This window comes from Arctopsyche grandis, chromosome 13 (genome assembly GCF_051622035.1).
Source record: "Arctopsyche grandis isolate Sample6627 chromosome 13, ASM5162203v2, whole genome shotgun sequence".
In the NCBI taxonomy this organism is placed as follows: Eukaryota; Metazoa; Arthropoda; class Insecta; order Trichoptera; family Hydropsychidae; genus Arctopsyche; species Arctopsyche grandis.
This window is the reverse complement of record NC_135367.1, coordinates 5,256,844-5,280,874: the sequence shown is the minus strand read 5'-3', so window position 1 is coordinate 5,280,874 and position 24,031 is coordinate 5,256,844. Positions and strand designations below refer to the sequence as shown.

General features: G+C 35.2%; 1 protein-coding gene across 2 annotated transcripts; it reads right to left on the bottom strand.

Moving 5' to 3' along the window:
- Window positions 1–1,123: 1,123 nt before the first annotated feature.
- qua (villin like protein quail) lies at window positions 1,124–20,584 on the bottom strand. 2 transcript variants are annotated; one of them, XM_077444630.1, is made up of 15 exons: window positions 20,303–20,584; window positions 8,056–8,148; window positions 7,388–7,501; window positions 7,109–7,308; window positions 6,531–7,020; window positions 5,207–5,435; window positions 4,894–5,141; window positions 4,658–4,744; window positions 3,937–4,030; window positions 2,465–2,710; window positions 2,254–2,385; window positions 2,031–2,186; window positions 1,848–1,954; window positions 1,588–1,767; window positions 1,124–1,513 (listed from the first exon to the last, which is right to left on the bottom strand). In XM_077444630.1, the coding sequence occupies exons 1-15, from the start codon at window positions 20,324–20,326 to the stop codon at window positions 1,400–1,402; spliced, it is 2,514 nt and encodes an 837-aa protein (XP_077300756.1). In that variant the 5' UTR covers window positions 20,327–20,584; the 3' UTR covers window positions 1,124–1,399. The 2 variants fall into 2 exon arrangements, with proteins under 2 accessions (XP_077300756.1, XP_077300755.1); XM_077444629.1 differs by lacking the exon at window positions 20,303–20,584 and adding an exon at window positions 10,718–10,909.
- Window positions 20,585–24,031: the final 3,447 nt, after the last annotated feature.

Below are 24,031 nucleotides of genomic sequence, written 5' to 3'. Positions count from 1 at the left end.
CACTTAGAGTCCAGATATAATCTTTGGAAGTAAGTGCATGCATTTAGTTAACCGATAACAGATATCCGTTGGTCTAAGTACAATTCGCTCAATCCACGGCGTACGTAACAGTATGATTCGTGTTGTTACGAAAAATTGGTAAAACTGAAACGAAAAATAAAGCGGTATAAAGCATATGTATGTAGGTAGAATATTTGTCAGTGCATCGGAAATTCCTATAACGGAGACGGTCGCGGTCGTTCCTTGCAAAACGCAGAGTTTACGTAAGCTTGGCGACCACTTCACCAGCGGGCCGAGTCGGCGGTCGCCCACGCGCCCAGGTCGCCCAGTCGCCATCGCCCAGTCGCCATCGCCCAGTCGACGATCGCCCAGTGCGATGGGCGCCCAATTGACGCAGTGCCCGCCAGTCTTGTCGTCCAGTTGTCGCAGTGGCGAGTAACACTGGTCGACCGTCGTCCTGGGCGCCCAATCGTCGCGTACCGTTAAAAAGTGGATGTTTGCTACCTAATTAAATGAGGATTACAATGACCAATAACGACCAACGCCTCTCTACTGGATTCCTTCTTTTTTACTCTTCGGCTTGCGACCTTCGACACCTACGAACTTAGCTTCGATTCATATTCATACGTAATACGTAAAAAAAGTAAACACTTTTGACAGTTGACAGTTGACAGTTGTCAATAGCGGAAGACTGCAACGTTGCCACTTTTGTATCTATTCTAATGCTAAAATCTATTTCTTCGAATGATCGTTTCATATATTTAATGGTCACTTTATTATGCCAAAATATTTTATTCGATGCACAATACGATATTGTTTAACGCACCGAAAATAATGCAAATTTTTAATGCACAAACATTTTTTTTAAGATACAAAGCGTTTTTCTCAATGTATAGTTAAATCGCAACCCATAACATGCTATTTTTGTCTGCATTTGATCACCGGTATGAGCTACTACAGCCCGATTATTCTCACGAGCCGCCACTGATTCACAGTCAGCACCAATATATAAGAACCAGCCGTATATACAAAACATCCCTTTGAAGCCCGAATGGAAGAGAGAAGATTACAATTATGAAAATATTGACTTCAGTAGAATTTGGAATTAAATAATGCAACAATTATGTGAAAAAAATATTTTAATACACATTTCACTTCATACAAATTATCGTACAATATATTTTTATGTGTAAAATTAATTTTAAACAATTGCTTATTATAAATACACATTTGATTAATAAGAATGCAAGACAATTAGCACTTTTATAAGTTAGACCTAACAAGTGCAAACAAAATTAAATTATATTTAATATGCTTTTTGTTCTTTTTTTTTTATTTTATTTTTGCACTTAATACAACTTTAAGATTATGTTTTAAAAAAAATCATATCACACGTTTTTCAAAATAGGCCAGCTCCTTTTTTAAAGTCTTTTTGTTTCCAAATTGGTAATGTTTTGAATTGATTGTAAGGAACCCCAAAGGTTGAAACGAAATCATCATGAGTTAGATACAACTATAGACAAAAATATACGTATAAATTCATATTATTCATATTATACAGTTTCAACACAATCATATTCGAGCTACCTCTTTCAGGAGTGGATCAATCGAAGACGGAAGCTTATCGGAAGGTCCTCGTAGAACTGACAGAGGATACTTATCGTACTGATCGAACAGAGACGTCTCGACATTATTGTTGACAGTCATTCCATCACTGTCAAATTTGCCTTCTAATTCCCGTCTAACGCGCTCATAAGATTTGTGACCCTAAAAATCAAAAACATGATAGTTAAAAAGTTAAATAAACATTTTTATAAAACACACTCCAATGACAAAGCATTGCTTACAGTCCACAAAGTTCTATCCCATGTAGGGAAAAATCCTGTAAAAGTCGGCGTTTCACTTCCTTGGGATAAAACCATAATCGGTATGCTATCATCTCTACCTGACGGATCTTTTGGAAAATAAGCCATTAGTTATATTTGACGTGTATATTAATATATTTACAATATGATATGTCTTATAAATACCTGATCTCAAATATTTCAGAGCTATATTTATAGCGCTGTCTTTTCCCGCTGTACAACTGTACGCACCGGTCCAAACGTATACGCAGCAGTGAGCGTCTAAAACGACGATGTACTCCGGAGATAAATCTGCCTGGCTGAAGGAGACTATTTCTTCGACTGTGAAATAACATTACATGTAAAATGTATTCGTTCAAATAGTATTGTTTAGTTTAAATAGACTTACAATAGCCCGGTGATCCCATCGAAACGTAAAACAATCTTGCCGGTAGAATGTCTTCAGTTTCTCGTTGAGGATCTGCCGTAAGTATGGTTCTTTTGTTACCAAGAGCGTCCCAAAAGTCTGCCTTTTCTTTGCCTGGTTGAAAGTTGAAACAAATTATTCAACTATCCAATATTGGCAATGAGATATGTTGTTTAAGTTATGACGAGCATACCTTGCATGATGAGCACATGCTCCGTGGAGGCCATCTGCTTAGCAACTTCTCTCTCGTCACCGGTGGCGTTGGTAGCGCACCAGACCCAGCATCGGGCTCCGCTTCTTAAAATGTAACAAACGCCACGATGATCCAGCTTCTTTTCTCTGCCATCTCCAACGACTTCTGTTCCTCGCGCTTCCCTTGTGAATTTTCCGGAAACTCGTACCAGATAGTGGGACGGGGATCGAAGTATCATTCCGCTGGCTGCAAGATTATACAGATTCCAATAGTGTATTAGGATATTTGTTAACCATATATTTCTATTACTATAAAATGACTGAAGTTGCTAATAACAGACTATTAGCAACTTTGATTGATTATTCTGAAGGTATAATAAAGCTGGTGGGAGATCGAACAATGCCCTGAATAGCAGAATGCACTAGAAATTATATTATTCAAAAGTTGGAGTTACCCAGAGTTCAAAAGTATTTGCAGTCCAATAATAATAACCTATGGACATTGTATTTGTATCTTAATATAAAGTGGGAAAATTGAGATGAGGTATGTCATGTGGGAGTTGCTAAATGGGATCTATTCATTTTTTACATATATACCAGGAAGGCCTTACAGGTGAACCCCAATGCGCCTTCCTGGCCAATTACAATGCAGCATTTTTATTACAAGTCGTTGAATTACGAGACACTGAAAAACTCGCAAATTAACGAGACATCTATGAATTGTACATAAATTTTATTGTACGTTAATCAAATAGTGGTGACAGTAGGTAGGAAGGATTTTTTTCAGCCAATTTTTAAACGGGAACCGTTTCAACAATGAAATCAGAGAAAATTAGCAAACTCTGATAGGAAGCGATCGACCTGGATTTAAAAATATCCAAGTCTGACCAGCAGCACTACAGATGTACTCAGAAAAATACTTTTCAATCGAGGTCAGCTCATGGGATCGAACCTGGCGCCTCTCGACGCTAAGCAGAAGCTTAACGACCGAGCTATGCTGCTGGCTAATCTATTATAAAGAGAGTTGTATTGAGAAATTTTGATTGAACTAACTAGGGTAGGTTCTTAGAATGGGCTAATGAAAGGTTGCCGACATGAATTGTCTGCAGTACTGCAGCTCAATATTTGGTCTGTTTTCTGTATGGGAATTTTCATGTGCGACGAATATTCGTACGACAGGAGACCGCCCGCGCGATTTTCGTAGCGGCGGTTATCTTGGTGGCGATTCACATTTCGTTTTTGTAGTTTTTAGCCATGGAGATATCGTTTTCGATAAATAAAATGTACAAATTTGAAAATAATCGATACTATCGGTATTTCTGTCTTTTTTAAATACCGGTATTACCAAAGGCTAATTTTCGCTAAAATACCGATACTACCGGTATCGGTACTTTCGGTATTGCAATCCCTAGTTAGGATTCTGCCTCATTTGACAAGGATAAGGGGAAAGTATAAAATGTTTTTAATACTTACAATCACAATCAGTAGCTTTTCCGACAAACGTTATCATACGTCCTTTGAATATTTGCAAGAAGTGTGCCGGCTCTTTTCCTTGGATAACGCGCACCTATTAACATTGATTAGTGTTTATTAAAAGATTTTTAGTTGTGGATTTTTATAACTAAGATTTCTAGTCCATCCAAAACTAAAGCAATATTAAGAATGTGAGGTCAAGAGGAAAATAGCTTACTATTTATCCCATTTAAAATATGATAGTACTCAGATTTTGTATAAAAATTGTACCCAAACTTAAAATGTTAACGTGTTTATCAAATATGTATAAATATACTTACAATATAATGCACTCAAAGAAGTATGGAACGTTGTATGCTTGGCATAACGAGGAAAGGCAGAAAGCGGAACACGTGGGTTTTCTACCCACGTGTTCCGCAGAAGTATGACAAGGGTAGTGGACATAGTGGATAGAGTGAAGAGATTGAAATGGCAATGGGCGGGTCACGTAGCTAGGAGGATGGACGAAAGGTGGACAAAAGAAGTGCTTGAATGGTACCCGAGAGAATGCAAAAGGGTAAAAGGAAGACCGCAAGGAAGATGGGTGGACGAAATTAGGAAAATGTGCGGGGTGAGATGGATGAGAGTTGCGCAAAACAGAGACCAGTAGAAACCTATTGGAGAGGCCTTCATTCAGCAGTGGATGGCGAGAATGGCTGTAAATGATGATGATGATACTTACATTCATAGGGATTCTGTCAAGTTTAGTATGCATTTCTCTAGCTCCTTTTTCTGCGATTTTTCTCAACTCTGGAGTAGAACAACTTCCCTAAAAATTTAAAAAATGCAAGTTAAACAATTTCCTCTAACAATATATATATATATATATATATATATATATATATATATATATATATATATATATATATATATATATATATATATATATATACATAATTATTTACAGTTAATACTTACAATCCAGTAGTAAATAATGCTAGACTCGCCTTCCGGGTGATGGTATGTGTAAAACACGACATAGCAATCTGCATTAAAGAAGATGCCGAGAACTGACGAAAGGATTTCAACTAGTCCGGTAGTCGTGACCCGCCATATTTTGATTACGCCAGTACCATCATCTACCAGTTGGGTCTGAGCCGACAACCAAGTGGCATGGTGTAACGTTTGAGCATCGAATCGGGTAGTAGCTGCTTTAGCAACACGGGCTGTATAGGAAAAATATAAATGTTTATATTTTCAATAATCACACACATTCATAATATTGTAGTACCGTTTGCTTCAGCTTGCATGTCAGAATTTTTCCAAGTTTTAAATAAAGTTTTGAACTCCAATGGTGCATTGTCTTCAGGTACTCTAATAACGGGAGTGAATGATGGATAGTGCTTTTTCTTGACGAATCCTCTAGCGTTCCTTATGGCTTCGGCTCGTTCTTTCAAAGACACTTTTCTACCCACCCAAATCCATATGCCGTGAACGCCGTTATCCAAGATATACACTTCCTAAAATTTAGCAGAAGTTTAAACACATGAAATAAAAATAAGCTATCTGACTATATTTAACCATCGACATTCAAGATTTGAGTTTCATGGTGGAATTAAATAACTTAGAATATATATAAAAACGGACGCGATGTACGTATGTTTGTGGGTATGTGGCGGACGCGTCGACCAGTATGGAGATTTCAAAAAAACAAACAAGTGTTGTGCCTAAAAATATTTAAAAATATAAATACACGCGAACGAGGCGCACAACCAGTCAGCGGAGTGGTTCACGTGGACTAAAACGTTTGGCCAATTAGAGCAACGATGATCCATTCTGACCAATGGGTGCATTTTAAGCATCCGCTATAGAGATGTGGCGTGACGAGCGGAGAAGCGAGGAAATGTGTAGCGGGGACCTGAGCGTTTGACATGTGCTCCTGATATTGAGTGCCGAGCGACGGGTGACGTCAGCGTCAGATACGCCTAAGCAAGCGTGGGAGCGTACACACATACATACATAAATCCACGAAGAACACACATTCATTCATCATTTTGAACGGTGAACGGGTTGAATCGGTGAGCGTGTAATGCGCGCACTCAATGTTTTCTATACGTTCGCGCGCGCGCCTATAAATTACCTTACATTATATTTATATATAACATATAACTTTATTTTAATTCGTGTATCAATTCCTTTCTAAAGCCACCCGTTGAAATCAACCGGTACAACACTAGTAAGTATAAAGGTTGTGATCAATAATAATGTCCTGAAAATTATTTTTATAATTCATTCTAAAAAAGCGAGCCAATAAGAGGCTAGTAAAAATTAACTTCATCAGTTTCCATAACCTTTCTTCACAATTATGATATCGAAACATTTCTAGATTTCACAGCTTAGCATTGCGTAAGTATTGTCTGTATACTTAATACACTTAAATTTTATGATTTTTAACTATAGTTACCTCTGTATTTAAAGCTAATTCGATAAATTATGGAAATAACAACACTTTTCCAATAACATCTTGCAAACATGCGAACTTCTAGCTATGGGCCACTATTTTGTGTACATATGTATTATATTTAAAATATTCATCAAAAACGTTTTCTACTTACATTTGAGTTCAAATCCGATTGCAGCAAAGGTCCAGGTTTGATTTCTTCAATTCTGTACTTGGTAGCAGTGTGCCAACATTTGTACAACCTTATAGAATGTTTCGATTCTCCTTTCTCTTTGCCGTTGACTTCTTCTTCAGTTGTCTTCACGTGTCTGTGCTGCAAGTTTAGATACTTTTGGAACAACAACTTCTTGTCATTCCTGAGCGTTTGTTCGTATCCGTCGTTTAAAAATACGATGGGTCGTTCGATTTGTCCCTTACTAGTCGCCTTGCCCGTCTTCAGCGCGATTTTAGTACCGTGCAGTTTTTCAACGGTGTTCGCAGCTCTTCCAATCCATATAAATATCGTGTCTGGAGTTTCTAGTATGAAAACGCCGCTACTGCAAAAGTGTTGCCAGGACACGTCGTCCAATTCGCTGAAGACGGGACACCTGCCATAAACTCGGTACAATCTCACCTTTGAATCGGCACCGTTGCTTTTGAACAACCTTTGAGAGGAGATTAAAGTTAGATAACGGAAACGCAACGTTACAAGAAAGTTTGTATTAATACATATATCTACATTTATATACTTACTTAATGCCATCTTTGAAGTAGGACTTGAGCCTAGCACTTTCGTGTCCTTGAACTTCTCTGTGCTGTACCGAAGATCCACCCAAGTGAGCGTCGAGTTCTACGGCTTTGTATGCAGCTGCACCGGTACTATCTGGAGTGGCTTTTGCACCTAGCCAGAAATGTATGTGCGATTCCATCTTTGCATTTTTAACATCCCTCTTCTAAAAATGTACATAAGTCGTATAATAAAAAAAGTGTTTTAAATACGCTTAAATAGGATGATATTAAGATAAGTCTTACGATGACATTGGGTCCAGCTGGATGTCCATAAATAGATGATGCATATATAATGTAGCAGTCTCCATCGTAAAATGTTCCATATTGCGATTTTGGAAGAAGAACGATAGAAGAATTCTGAAAAGAAAATTTCTATGTAAGAGAGATCAACTAACGGTTATATGCGAAACCCACCGAAAATGTCTTATTTAGATACAATTATGGTAAATCGACGTAGTTTGTAATTAATAAATCGTGTTTCATGTTGGTTAAGATAAATGATTCCCCATTGTATGGTTTAATTAGGCTAAAGCGTTTTCTCAAGAAAATTTTTTACACGGAAAAGATGTCATTAAACACTCTGGAACATCAGAATTTACACCAGGAATCAATTGTCTAAATTATGTTGTAAATATGAATAATGAGTCTGAGAACAATGTTTTCATCACTTTAAAATGTCAAATGTAATATGTTGCATCGGAATACAATGAATAATTGAAAAGGAAGTAAATCTGCAATACACCATCCCATTGTTCTCGCAAAATACACGATCGAATTGCAATTACACGCGCGAAGAACTCGCTAAACTATCATTATCTCAACGACGACAAGTCTATGATTTACAGCCTCGGATCTTTCAGACGATATCGGGAAGTATATGCGATATTGCAAGTTAAAAAATGAGATCAAACCTCTACTCTCCATATGAGAAACGTTGTATTTTCCTTGGGAACTGTTCTAAACATAGGATCGATGATTCCTTGGAGGCCATCGTCAGTGTCATCCTACAACAAAAAACATAAACAAAAAGTTACGTATACAAAATAAATAAAATTGTGATCTGTTATCTCATTATGGTTGGCAAAAAATATAACTGTTCACGGTGGAATGTTAATTATCGTCATGCATGTTTAAAATAATTAGCGAATCGAGATGAAAATCAACTGCAGAATCGATTCGAGCTTAATCGACTTTTTATTTCAGAATTAATCGTTTTTGTAATTTCACTATTATACTATGTAGCTGTGACGTTGCATATGCTATGATCTGAATATTCACCGAATAAAACGATCTGATTTCACTGATAGCTCAACATTAAATGCATCGAGTGAAATGGACGTGGAATTAGGTTAATATGTAAGAACAAAAAAAACGAAATGTCATGTTAACTTCGAGAAATTTAAATATAAACGTAGGAATGTCTTGTAACCGATTCTACTAGCAAGGTTCTTAATAAACCTTTGTAAAAATGGCTCTTATTTTAAGAAAGTGAATATTTTTCGATAGCCAAACAGTGCAGTGGTGTATTTACATATACAATAAAATACGTCACTCAATTCTTTCGGAACAAAAAGTCGTATGTGCAGCTACCAACACGCAACGTAACGCAACAATGCTCGACATTTTGTATTAACACTTGTACAAAAAGTGTAACATCGTTGCGTGCTATTTATTGGCCGTTTGAACTAGCCCTAAAAACACACTAGAGCTTGGAAAGGCTTCAAAACTTTGAAATGACAGCAGCCTTAAAACGAAAACAATCAATATATGAGCCATTATAATTAAAGTGGCATAAGTCCAATATTCGAGGGATATCTCAAAAGTATTAAATATAATATTTTGCGTTTAACAATATTTAAAAATACTGATGGTCTGTAATACGTTTATTTTGCTTTTCCAAGATTCTGGACATATCGAATTAAAATAAGTGATAACAATTTGTGAATTAAGTCAAACAGAAATAGTGTTTTTGGAACTTAAAATTGGACTTCCGCCAATTTTAAATATAACGGCTTTCTAACTTATTAATTATTATAGTTATTCAATTGACATCAAATATGAAATTGGCTTATAGATTTTATGGAAGTATCAATTTGTTTAGTTTTGAAACAAGATTTCTAAATTGAAGAAATAAATTGAATAATAAAAAGTTTGTAAAAAAACAAAATTCTCAAATATACAATCAATATGGAAATGATCTTTTTGAACAAAATTTGATTTTATTATCCCCAAAAGAATAAATTTAGAAGTTTACTTAGGAAACTACGTTAAAAAATTGACAATGTTATGTATCGATTCGTCTAAAAGTTTACGTTTACAAATATTTGGGTTTATTAACTAGATTAAACGATGCAATCTCAAGGATCTGAAGTAGTACAATCTGATTGAGTTTCAGCATCATGGATTAATCCTGGCGTAATCAGCTAGATAAGTACATATATCTACGCAAATTATATACAGTACTGAGTTAGAAAACTATATTATTAGACTATTTTTGACAACCATAGTATAGACTTAACTTCTATATTACGTACTAGTGATATTCATATTTCGGATGAAAATTTGTGTATTATAAGTAAAAACTACCTATCTATATGTATGTAGATATAAACAATATAAAACAGCAATAAAAAAATGAATGAATTAAATAAAATTTCAATAGATGGCGCTAAATGCTCAGAGACTTATTAGCCTAGAGGAAACATTGGTAGCAAACAGTATATACATATATAAGTATTTTGTTGATGTGTTATTATTAAAGCCCGGATAACCAGGGTGCCGTTCATTGTTCAAATGTTGTAAATGCATTGTTAAAGGTTTGCCGAACCTTTTTTACAAAGCATTTACAACAATTGAACAATGAGCAGCTCATTTTGGGTCCGTACTTTAGTTATTATTATAGCGCGGCGCGACCCTGCGCACCATTGTTCATTTTTATGGTGAACCCTTTTTTTGCTCTAGAGAGCTAGAGAAAGAAAGAAAGCTAGAGCTTTGTAAAGCTAGAAAAGAAAGCTAGAGCTTTGTAGTTTGCCTTGTTTCCTGGAAAATAGTCCCAAAATACCCTCTTTCCTGGAAAAAGCACGCTGGACCACCGAAGACTGGTTATTACTAAAGGGCGGATAGAGAGCGTGCTTTTTCCAGGAATCACGGCGTTTTGGGTCTATTCACAAAGCTAGAGTGCAAAAAAAAGGTTCGGCGAACCTTTAACAAAGGTTCATCATAAAAATTAACAATGCACAACGAACAATAAACAAAGAACGGCACGCTTCCGGTCCTACCTCTAGTTATTACGTTCGTTTTATATTCGTACATTTTGTTGGCTGCGTTTTAACTGTGACATATATTTGCCGAATCGAAACGACTATTATAGAACGACGAGAGTTATCGCAGACAGACGGACAGACAATTATATATATACATATGATATGACGATGTTCATAGAAAAAATTAAAATTACAATAGTGGTAACAAAATATTGATAGTGCTTAAAAGTGTACATAAAGGATTCAAACTCAAAACATTCTATTGAATTGCTTCCAAACTATCATACGCAAGTAAAACAATGACTATTACATAGTCTGAAAATCCAATCTCCAAGATGTGCATGTCGGCTGCTGGGTATATGGACACAACAAACACTATACACAAGCACAGTTAGTTCATCGCACTTCCTCGTCGTCAGGATCGACTCCTGCGGAGACGAACGACGTTGGATGACCAGATCGCGAAGACACCACCGATCGACTGGAGAGCCGTGCTACCACTGAACCTATTGCAAGTGGTATCTCAGCTGGTAACGTGGCGCACGCCCCGCAACACTAATTTTGTAAAACGCGCCACGTTCGCGTGCAAACTCATATTTGCGTTCACGCTTTTTTATCTCCGTTCATACATCATATGCCGCAATTGCAGGGGGGGCCAATTCCAGACAATACCCTCTGCATAATGATGGCCATTTAAATACCATTCGCCGGTTGAAATCGACCGCAGTCAGCGTTGAAGATAAACTTTGGGCCATTCGGTAAGAAAACGACCATGTCAAGCTTGCTTTGTTTCGTTGGATGATTTTTATCTATATTGTTTAGCCAAATTAGTACTTATATGGAAAGCTTATATGGACATTAAAAAAATGATAATCTTTTTGCAAATATACACGTACTTTATATGTACATACATACCTTGTGAAAAACATTGATCAATAAATCAATAATATATTTTTTTATTTTATTTAAACAAAACAATACAACAGAGACTTGACAGATAGCTCCAAAGCGTCACTGTGATTATAATACAAATAATAAAAGTATACATGAAACAAGAATAACAAAAATAATAAAAATTAAACTTCTAGATATGAAATTTCAGTTCAATAAACCAAAAGGTTTCTGAAAAAAACATAAAAAACTTCGATTCTCTTGAGTAAAAGTACTACTTCCGGTTCAGATAGAAATATTTAAAAAATATGAGGTTATAAAAATTATTATTTGTATCATATTTAAAAAAAATTCAGTCCGATTCAGTTAGTGGTTTGGGAGATAATTGAATTCAAAAACTTAAAAAAAGAGGACACCTATAAGGCGAGGTACCATTTCCGGTCAACTTAAAAATTTGAAAAAAATTTACGTCGTGTCGATAAAAATTTCAGTAACCGATACTAAGTTTCAGTTCGATAGGACTAACGGTGTTAAAAATATCCCCAAAATACACACACACACACAGACACACACACAGACACACACACACACACACACACATTTTTTCTAGATCATGAAAACTTGATCAGTGATCGATTCTGAGTTCGAATCAGTCAAAATCTCGAGTTCGAATTTTCGCATGATCACAAAACTTCATCTATTGTTACTACGTACATAGATAAAGTAAAAAGGATGTCAAAAAGTAAGAAATATGTATAGTAAAAAAAACAAACAAATAATAATTTTAAATTATGTCGTGCTATGTAAGATGTCTGCCCATGGTATTCACCTACATCCCAATATGGATTCGGCATTAGAAGAAGAAGATGTAAGATGTGTTCGACCAACTCAACATAACTGGCGTTGAAGAGATCCAAAGAATGTGCCAGTAAGTTAAGGAGTCGAACAGCTCTCGAGGGGGGAGAGTTCATGAGCACGTTTGTTTTAGCCCTAATTGGTAACATGAACTGAATACACTATACATAAACTGAAGTTACATATTAAGATATATAGGTAGCCAGCAGTATGGCTCGGTGGTTGTGTTAATGTTTAGCACCGAGAGGTCACCGGGTTCGATTCCGTGCTAATATTTTATTAGATATTTGTGACTCCAAGTCGATCGTTTCCTTTCAGAGTTTGCCAATTTATCTGATTTCATTGTTGAAACGGTTCCTCCATTAAATTGGCATAAACTATCCTACCCGCTATGTCACAAATATCTGAATTAGATTTATGTACTATATGTAAAAATGTATGTACAAGTCTAAATCCATAAATGTTTCTAGGGATTAATTCATTAATTGTTTTTTATACCAGGACAATACACTATAAACTGAAGTTACATATTAAGATATATAGGTAGCAAGCAGTATGTTTAGCATACCGAGAGGTTGCCGGGTTCGACCCGGGCTAATCTTTAATTTACTGCTGGTCAGACTTGGATATTTGTGACTCCAAGTCGATCGTTTCTTATCAGAGTTTGCCAATTTAACTGCTTTCATTGTTGAAACGGTTCCTCCATCAAATTGGCAAAAACCACCCTACCCACTATGTCACAAATATCTGAATTTGATTTATGTACAATGCGTAAAAAATTATGTACTTGTCTAAATTCATAGATGTCTCTATGGATTAATTAATTAATTATTAATTTCGTGTTCTTCAGCCTCTAGAAATACAGTGATTTATGTTAAAAAAAAATGCTGCAATGTTTGTAATTAATTGTCTAGGAAGGCGCATTGTGGTCTAACAGTTAAGCCTTCCTGGTATATATCCATGTAAAATAAAATAAAATAAAAATAAATTTGCTGTTCCACAGATATACCTACATGTACATATATCAATTGTTACTGTTACTTTTCGAGAGCATATGTAATATTTTGAAAATTTTTCTTTGATTTAAGGTGTTTCCCTCGCGATAACTTAAATAAACAAGGGTAAAATGGGTGGCCATAGGACTGCACATGCTGCCAAATGCACTTCCTTTGTCTTATACGGGCCTGTTAAAGCCATAAAAATGCAAATTAGACAGGTGTAGAGTTCGTTATGGTATTTATTATATTACATACATGATTCGTGGCATCGATTACGATCAATGAATGAAAGTTAATTCTCATTTAAAATTCGTACATGGACAGCGAAAATGTTAAGCATATAAATCGATTGGATAAAAAATATGCGGTTATTAATTTTTTTCGTTCGATTTTCATTATAAATATATTCGCCATTACAAAATGTGAAATCGATTTATGTTGTGAATTACAGCTTTTACTTTAAAAGTCGCAGGCATTATAATAGTATATAAACAAATTAAATCAATGCAATTTTCCGTTCCATATTATATAAATAATACTACATATAAATTTTGACGATTGAAAAGCGTTTCGAAATTATATAAATATTATTATATTAAACTAGTGTTGTTCCCGTTGATTTCAACGGATGGTTTCGGAAAGGAATCGATACACGAATTAAAATAAAGTTATATGTTACATATAAATATAATGTAAGGTAATTTATAGGCACGCGCACGTATTAATAGTAAAATGTTGAGTACGCGCATTACACGTTCAACGATCCAACCCGTTCACCCGGTCGAAATGACGGATGAATGCGTGTGTGTGTTCGTGGATGTGTGTATGTAATGTACGTTCCCGCGCAGCGCAACGGACGCTGACGCCACCTGCTCCAAGTCAGGTGCCCAATATCAGGAGCACATGACAGAAGCTCCAAACCCAGCAAATCCCCGCTACCCCACTTCCCTGCTTCCCGCGTCTCCTCGACACGACTGGTCGACGCGTCCGCCACATATCCACAAACATACATACGTACATCGCGTCCGTTTTATGTTGTGCCCGTTAATTTCAACGGGTGGCTTTGGAAAGGGATTGATACACGAATTAAAATAAAGTTATATGTTATATATAAATATAAAGTAAGGTAATTTATAGGCGCGCGCGCGCACGCATAGAAAAAGTTGAGTGCGCGCATTACACGCTCACCGATCCAACCCGTTCACCCGTTCGAAATGATGAATGAATGTGTGTATGTGTGCCTTTGTGGATGTGTGTATATATGCATTTATTATTATTATTAAACACACATACATATGTTATATCGCGTTCACCGATTTAATGTATGCGCATAAACTAAATCGACATAACAATAGCGAATGTATAATATTATATGTATATACTGGGTCTACGTGACGAGACAGAATGTTAAATGACAGAAAACGCAAATATCGGAAGGCAAAGATCGAAAATCGAAAGATCTTAAGTCGAAAGATCAAAAAAAAATGGTGCATGGTAAACGGTACATACTCACTTAATTTGCGCGAGCAGGATACAACAGGAACAAGAGGAACATGCTTTTCCTCCCGTATTCCGCGCGCGCACATTAATACGGGAGGAAAAGCCTGTTCCTCTTGTTCCTGTTGTATCCTGCTCGCGCAAATTAAGTGAGTATGTACCTGAGTATGTACCGTTTACCATGCACCATTTTTTTTGATCTTTCGACTTGAGATCTTTCGATTTTCGATCTTTGCCTTCCGATATTTGCGTTTTCTTTCATTTAACATTCTGTCTCGTCACGGAGACCGGTATATGTATACTAACTGAACCCGGCATGCGTTGCAATGCCACAAAAAGGCATGCAATTCCCGTTCCCGTTTCCATTACGTTCCCGTTTCCAATTCGTTCCCGTTTCCCTTTCCCGTTACCGTTTAAAGTGATGGTTGGAGCTCAACTCGTGTTTCTTCAAAGCCGTGTCGTCATAAACCAACTGGTAACGTGGTTACCAACGAACACATTTCCTTGACTACACAATGGCGCTTTAAAATTTCGCGTCGGTAAATTCGTAATTATGAATATTATTATTAAGAGGTTTTTTCCCGTTTTTTTTCACAGTAAGCTTCCCGGACATGCATACAACAAATCTTGAAAGTTCCATTGTAATCGGTTGATTGGTTTAGGAGCCTACACGAAACAGACAGACAGACAGACAAATAGACAAACAGACATTCAATTTTATATATATGTATATAGATGTGATTAAACATGTAAATTTATACGTTCGTACATTATTTTAAAATTTGTAGCGATGACACGTTTTGATAGTACAGAAGCGTAGAAAATTTTGATAGCATTTATGACGAGTGAAACTGTGTATAATGGAAACATTTTGAGCGATTCGATCTTTTGTTGTGTTATTATTAACGTCTTTATATCTTTTCCTTTTTTTTTTATCATTTTTGTTTTCGAATTGCGTGCTTTCGACAATAGCATCGTTGTTTCGATCGATGGTGATTGTCGAGAGGAAGTGTCGCAAAAGTGAAGGCGGGCATGCGTGAAAACAACAAAAGTTTTCGATTTGACGGCAAAATATGACACGGTCGAGGAGCTTCCGTCGGATTTGACGGAAACGAATCGGCGAAATTTCAAAATCTTCTCGACCGTTTGTCCGCTCAACACACCAATCATCAAATTCTTCGAGTAGCATAATAGTTACGTTGTATAATGTGAGTCAATCAATGGCTTTCCGCAACGTATGTAAATCTAATGTCTTTTCAGTTGGTTGCCCAACTTCATATTTTGTTCAATTAGTCATAAGACCATTTGGAAGTGGGGCTATCATTGGATAGTTTCCGCTGAATGTCTAATGATTATATGTTTATAACACTTTAATCTTTGTCAAAGACGTCGATACAAATCGGAGAGATTTGGTATCGACGGAGAGATTTGTCTGTAGACAATTTTTATTTTTTATTTATTTCTTCGCCTAACAGATTGCTCCAAAGCGGCGAGTGTGCTAAACAGATTAAGACTCGAAAAATTATATATTAAATACATAATTATTACATGTAAATCGAAACAACACCTGACATATATGATCAGACATTACAAACATCGTAAACAATACGATCAATAACATTGTTCATGAAAGAATACGAATTTTGACATTCAATAATCATCCATAGAGACATCTATGGAGAGAAATCTAGCGAAACCTAAGATATAACAATAACTCAGTGTTTGCAAGAGAAAATTAGATAGGAAAAGCCAATTTTACAGGAACCGTTTCAATAGAAATCAGAAAAATTGACAAATTCTGATAAGAAACGATCGACCTCGACAAACCAAGGAGGTCTGGCCAACAACGAGACTCTAGTGGGAATCGAACCGGTGACACCTTGCACGAAAGAATACAACACTCACCACTAGACTACGCTGCTGGTTGATTGATGCAAATTTATCGAGCTATTTATTTGTCGTAGTAGTTTCTCAAAGACGAACAACTTGTTTGACAACTAATAAAGCATCTGTTTGTAATATAATAAAATCTTCAAATAGTTTACAATTATTGCAATTTTTTTAGCCAGATACCCTACGAGATATGTATACTGACGATTTTTTTTATTTTTTTTTTAATTCATGTCAGGAAGGTCTAACAGGTAACCCCAATGTGCCTTCCTGGCCAGAAACTTTGTACATTTGATACAATTGGTCTATGTGAATTTAGCAATAAGGAGACCATATAATTGAAGCATAATCCATATTACAGCGAACAAACTGTTATAGAGCAATATTAGAGTATGCGGATTCTTAAAGGGCAAAACGCAACTTGGCAGATAAATCCCAATAGTTTATATGATTTATATGATATGATAATATGTGCTTGGCATGCCACATTTGTTCACATGCTTAAAACGATGCGGTGCAAACGATCGACAAGCGCCAGACAGACTGAACCACAGATTAACGACACATGTACCTTATGCGTGCGCACTGCTCGCACTTACACTAAGCGAAATCTACCCGAAGTCCCGACATACCTACCCTGTATACGTTCTGTGCTTCTGATACTTTAGTTCCGAATTTTGCCTTATTAAACTCGCCAGAAAGATCCAAATCAATTTTAATAATTGCATCTGTGCACACCGAAAGGTTACTCGTCATTTGATGTGCAATCTATCATTCGTGAAGTCGAGAATTGCGTTTAAAGCAGCCATCCAGTTAATCTGCGGTTCAGTCTGTCTGGCGCTTGTCGATCGTTTGCACCAAACTCGTTTAAAACTATCTAAATAAAAACCATGTGCCACGTTTCTAGGTGGATGTAGCATAGCAAGGGGTTTGTATTATATTGATAAAATATATAAATAATAATAAAAATGATTTGTTGATGAAGCCTGATATTGTTGGTCATTGATAATGTTGCGTGCAACATCCCTGAGTCTTTTGGTGTTTTTTTTTTTATTATTATTTATTTTTATATGGAGTGATGTTATGGCAGCAGCCGTACCACAATCATTCAAACGTTGCGAACACATCATCGCATCGCTTCGAATGCATACGTAGAAAGCGTGTGTGTGTGGCCATGAAAACGAAGAATTTCATCTTTCATGCATAAGAGATTTTCGAGATCAATCATCGATTATTACCATATTCATTAAATTAAGACGTGATTTGACTTAATTTGCAATTTCTTTTGCAAACAATCGTAAAAAGTATCAGCTGTTTTCTCTTCCACTTTTCAAAAATAAAAAAAATACACATTCAATATCTATTGGCATTGGCAGAAAAATGCGAGGAGAAAATCGAAAATGTCCGCTTTTCGTTCGAGACGATAGCTCGCTAACGATCCGTCGAAAAGCCGTTAATCGTTAATGTTTCCGTTGTCCGATGTCTGCGACAAAGGTTGGCCACAAAATCACGACTTTTACGTCGGATATTTGTTGTGCAACACGACGTTTTTCGTTCGGCTTTTGTTGTTTTCCGCAGTTTTGTAAGAAGAAGAGCGTTCTCGTGACGGGTGATTGAACCGTTCGCGGAACAAAATAATAATTTGCATGAATGATTTAACGAAACAACGATCTTCAACCTTTTTTGTCTAGCCTGAGACACTTGAAAACGGTCTTTCGTAATAGTCGTGGAAGAAAATAAAGATAATAAGAAAGTTCACAAAGAACTGTGATATATTTTGTGAAGCAATGTATTGTATTACTCGGTATACGGATTTAGTTTTACTTATATGTAACATTCGAAGTGTATTTTCAGTTGTAATTAGGGCATGTAAATTGCTGGACAATGACATATATGATGTATATTTCGTATTATATAATACATATATTTCATAGAAAAATTCCATTTCTTTCATAAACCTACTATAATACAGTAAATTATAATGGCTGACTGCACAGAGTTTGGCCCCGATCACTCAAACACAGTTTAATATTCAAAACTATTAAATAAAAAACAAAAAAATATTAAATTGTAGAAGTTGCGAGCTTTATATTAATGTAATGGATTAGAGTTTGGATCTTTTCATTTTTTCCTCTTAGAAAGGTCAAAATTGTTGTAGCCACCATTGTTTCCACACCCCTGAACGTATCAAGCCGAAAATTTATATTTGTATTCTTTATGTACTAACTTACAGCTAATAAGGTTTTGGTCCCGATTCGTATACCGGAAGTAGTATTTTTTTTAAAACAATATTTCATTACTTTATTTTGACCTGTTAAATTATTTTTATTTTCTTGATATTCAATTTGTATAATGCTGATAGTAATTTTAAGCCATACAAAAAATTTGAACAAAATCTGACAACCGGAAGTAGAATATTTGTCTTGTGAATTTGAATCGAAAACGCTCCCATAACCGGTATTTGTGAACGTGTATGCATGTTTAATTATCAAATTTTCTTTTGTGACCTTCTTATATTCCTCAAATACATAGATAAAGTCATGGGTTGGTCAGATTCCGATCAGAAACTTTATGAACGTTTATTGTACAATATGTACTTGAGTAAATTTATAAAATTACTAGTGTTTTTACCCGGCTTCGCTCGGTATATGTAATATAAACCGCTTAAACATGACCAATCTAATAATAAACATTTTATTAAATTTATTTGAATAGTTTTATTTAAATTTATTTGAATAGTTTTATTTAAATTTATTTGAATGGTTTTATTTAAATTTATTTGAATATTCATTTTTTCGATGACGTCACGGATTTACGAACCAACAATATTTACATACTTACAAAGTCTCTTTCGAAATTATATATTTAAAAAAAAAAGATATACTAGCAAGCAACAATACATGTACTGTTTTTTATAATCAAAATTTCAAATACGTATGTGAGAAAATTGATAAAAAACGTATGTATATGTATGTACTTATTTACAAAAGAGCAAGATATATATATATATATATATATATATATATATATATATATATATATATATATATATATATATATATATACATATATATATATATATATATATATATATATATATATATATATATATATATATATATATATATTTATATTTATATAGTATATTTAATGCAATGATGGTTTATGAAATCAATATTATGACACTGATAACAAGAAAGGAGATCATACATCAAACGAGAGCTGCGGTTTACCATTATGACTTATCAAACATTGAGTTCAAATTCGAAGTTCAAATCTATATATATATGTACATATGTATAATAAAGTGGTGCAGTATACCTATGCACATTCTTGAATAATTAAAACTGCTAAAGAATATTAAGAGATCTGATGGAGACGTCAGTACCGACCGTATCTAATTAAATCACCAAGAGATTTATCGGCGAACTGCTTCGATACAAAGTGTAACAATGACGAAAAATAAACATAAATAAAATAGGGGAACAACGCAAGCGTATCCATCTAGAAGAGATTCGAATCACAAAATTTACGCTGAGAGAAAATTAAAATATCTCCGCTGTTTGTTTTTTTTTATTATTATTCTTCATTATTATTTTTTGCTCTATCTCGTGCTCGTTTTTCTCATTTTCTGCGAGGGGGAGTCGTACGATCCGATCTTGTTTCTTTTTTTTTATTATTCTTCATCTTCGTCAATTTCTCGCTTCTTTTTCATCGAGCTCGGTAAGAAGAGAGCGCGGGGAAAGTGCGGGGCACGTACTCACCGATCGCCTGCAATTGCGGTGCATCGCGGTCGCTTTGCATATTATACATATGTATTATTGCAGTTCTCGCGGTGCTCGTGGCGTCCGTCGGTAAGGGGACGCCCGCATAACTGGTCGCTTTTCCATTTTCAATTTGAAAATGGGCCGATTTTTGTTAATGACGCGGATATACGGTCCGCGGCGCCTGCCGGGGCCATTGTTGTGAACGGACCCTTTGTGTCTAACAATGGCGCCTTGCACATTCGACGATGGTCCACAGATAGCGGCGACACTACATATTACGCTATAACAGTTGTAAACAACTGCATATATACAAATATAGCCAGCAGTATGACTCGGTGGTTACCGGGTTCGATCCCGTGCTAATCTTGAATGCTGCTGGTCAGACATGGATATTTGTGACTCCAAGTCGATCATTTCCTATCTGAGTTTGCGAATTTATCTGATTTCATTGTTGAAATGGTTCCTCAATCAAATTGGCAAAAACAATCATACCCGCTATGCAGTACCGGTTTTAGGGGGGGTGGGTCAGGCGGTGCCCGAGGGTGCCAAATAAGTTAGGGCGCCGCTCGATCCGCCAAAAGCGCTTTAAAATTAAAATTAGAGCTCCAAAGGTCTAGGCTACAATTCCCTCGAGTCACGGCGTACAGCATATCTGGGAAAACATTTCTATAAACTTCTAAGTGGATCAATATACATACAATCCTCGTATTCTTGCGGAGTTGAAATTTAATGTTCCCAGCAAGTTCAGAGCTACTAGATACCGCGAATTATTCTTCCCACCTGAGGCACGTACCAATTTAATGCTTTCGTCCCCTGTCGCCAGGGGCATCAAGCTCCTCAACCAGATTTCTATTGGATTGGATCTGTTTAATCTAAAATATACTGATCTGGTTGAGGTACTGCTTAGTTTGAGATCGTAGCAACTTGTAACATATTACATTTTTATATTCATATTTTTACATTTTTATATTTTCAAATTTTTATATTTTAATGTTTCATATTTTTATATATTTATCTTTCATATTATTATTTTTCATTATAATTTTATTTCTCAGGTTTTTTATATTTTTATATTTCATGTATTTACAATTTTATATTTTTATTTTTACAATTTATATTTTATATTTTATGTTTTTACAATTTCGTATTTTTATATTTTTATATTTCATGTTTTTACAATTTTGTATTTGTTTTATCCATATTTGTCTTTTAATTAATATATAATATTATTATAATATAATAATAATTAATTTCCTTTTTATATAACCATAGTGTCGACTTGGAGTTGATCTGTAAAATGGCAAATTTGTGAATAAATAAATTTGTATTCGGCAAAAGTCTATTCAAACAATCTACTGGAAAAAGCCGATCTTTAAATAAAGCTTACCGCGAATTCAAAATCTGATATTATTAGCAATGAACTTATCAATTTAAAAGCCTTTCACTCATTGTATTAAATTTTATAAAACAGCACAATTTACAAGAATTATATCCAAACATTTGGGTTTCTATGCTTTTGTTGACACTGCCTGAAACTGTAGCAAGTTCCCAAGGCCGGGAAAAAGAAGGATGGTAATCCAGTTTTTATAATTTTTTTCTAAGGGTGTTTAGAAAAAATTGATATGTAGGTAAATATTTACTTTGTATAATACTTATAATATTTGTATCAAATGTACAATGTTTCTGGCCAGGAAGACGCATTGGGGTTACCTGTTAGGCCTTCCTGGTATACAAGAGGAGCAGGTTTTTCCTCCCGTATCCTGCGCGCGCACATTAAACAAGGCTGTATGACAATAGAAAGAGAGATAATTTCACCGCATGCCACTAATATATATTATATATTGTACATAGTACCGTTTACCATGCACCCTTTTTTTGATCTTTCGACTTAAGATCTCTTGATTTTCGATATTTGCCTTCCGATACTTGCTTTTTCGACCTTTTCATTTTCGGTCCCGTGAGGTAGACCCTTTACAGACATGTGTATCAGTTATCCATTTCCTCTTCTTATGAATCAAACTATTCTCAAAGAGACGTTACTGTTAACTCACATATAATACATATGTAAATCTTTGATATGGTAAATTTTTTCTTCATTCTGTATTTGATAAGTATTTGTAGGTAAATAATAAAACAATAGAAAACTAGTATTTTGTTTTTATTGCCCAGAAATTAATTTTATTCCTCAGATTCAAAACAAGTGACTTTTTCATTTGAAATACGATGCTAAGGTAGTATAGAAAAGTTTTCTGTTCAATAAATCCAATTTTAGAAAGGCAAATTGTGTCATTCTCAAAAAATTAGTCTAAAATTATTGCTTACGGTACATTAATTTTACAATTTAAAACTTACGTATCTGCAGATAAACTTGTTTAAGGCGATAAAATTTGAGCTTGTTCAAATTTAATCGCTTCAATTGTAAAATCAGAAATTAAATGGCGATGTAGAATTTACCGCTTTTACTCTTTTATGCGAATGCATGCATATGCAGCGCAATGATCGAATGCGTTCCGATGACCGCGATTTCAGCCGCGAACTCGCGCACTTGACCTGCAAAACATTCATCGCTAGAAGATTTATAAAGCGAGTGAAATTATCGACGAAATGAATCGGAGAACGTGGAGAAAACTCAAACTCGTGATTCTGGCTCTGCAACATCGAGTGAATCAGGTTCGAAGAGAAAATGCGTCAAATCCGACGGAAACGCACAGATAACCGTGCAATTACTTTAGTTAAGGTACACACACACACATTAGTATTATTTCACTTATTGACGATGTGATGTAATGACAATCAGTAGAAATCATGCAGAGGATTTCCGGTTGTAATGGGGACGCGGCAAAGCATCGTCAATTTAAATTTTTAGCTGTTCATTAAAAATTTTCATAGATGATATCAAAAGTTCTGACGAAAGAGCTAAACGATTAATTAGATTCATCAGTCTTACACAATCATTCGGGGACCATTGTTGTGGTAATGATTGTACATATATTGTAGACAGGGCCGCGCCTAGGAGTTCAACTGCCTGTGTGCAAATTTAAATCGGCCGCTCTCTAATTTGATCAGCATTTTAATGTAATCATATTAATTACACTGTTCGACACGAAAATGGTTCAGAGACGAGATATGACTTTTCTTATAGATCTATGCGCAGTAAACACGAATCTGGTAATAAAAAATGTTGTTTGGTTCGAGATTCGGAGATGTGGGTTTTTTAAATCGCGCAATTTTTCTATATCTTCGTGTTGTTCGATCGATGACTCAAAATCTGTCAATTTCCTATGATTTTTCTAAGAGAAATTTTATTTAGTTCTCATATAAAGACAATTTAATATATTATCCCTATTAATTCAATTCAGATTCGTGTAAATACGAGTAAATACTAGTACGAGCTTTTAGCTCGCAATTTTACCGATTTAAACTTCAGCACACTTCCAATTAACCCTTTTAAACGAAAAAAAATAGTATGGCCAGAACACTATCCCAATAAACATGTTTCAATAGAAAATACTCAATATAAAATAGTATTAACAGTGGGAAAAAAATCCAAGTGAAAATACGTACTTTTGACTTTTGATTTGAATTGGACGAATACTTAAGAGAGATTTGAAAGCTGAAAAGTACTACAAATGAAAGATAAAATACCCGACTATAGATTCCAATATTCATTTTGAACAGGAAATTGACAGATTTTGAGACATCGACCGAACAAAACGAAGATATAGA

What these genes read in the sequence shown, in the direction of transcription:
- qua (XM_077444629.1), bottom strand. Translation starts at nt 10,750, where the DNA reads ATGCACATCTTGGAGATTGGATTTTCAGACTAT. An exon ending in TCTGAAATATTTGAGATCAG is followed by an intron (nt 1,955 to 2,030) that starts GTATTTATAAGA and finishes ATTTTCCAAAAG; the next exon opens with ATCCGTCAGGTAGAGATGAT. An exon ending in TTGATCCACTCCTGAAAGAG is followed by an intron (nt 1,514 to 1,587) that starts GTAGCTCGAATA and finishes TTTTGTCTATAG; the next exon opens with TTGTATCTAACTCATGATGA.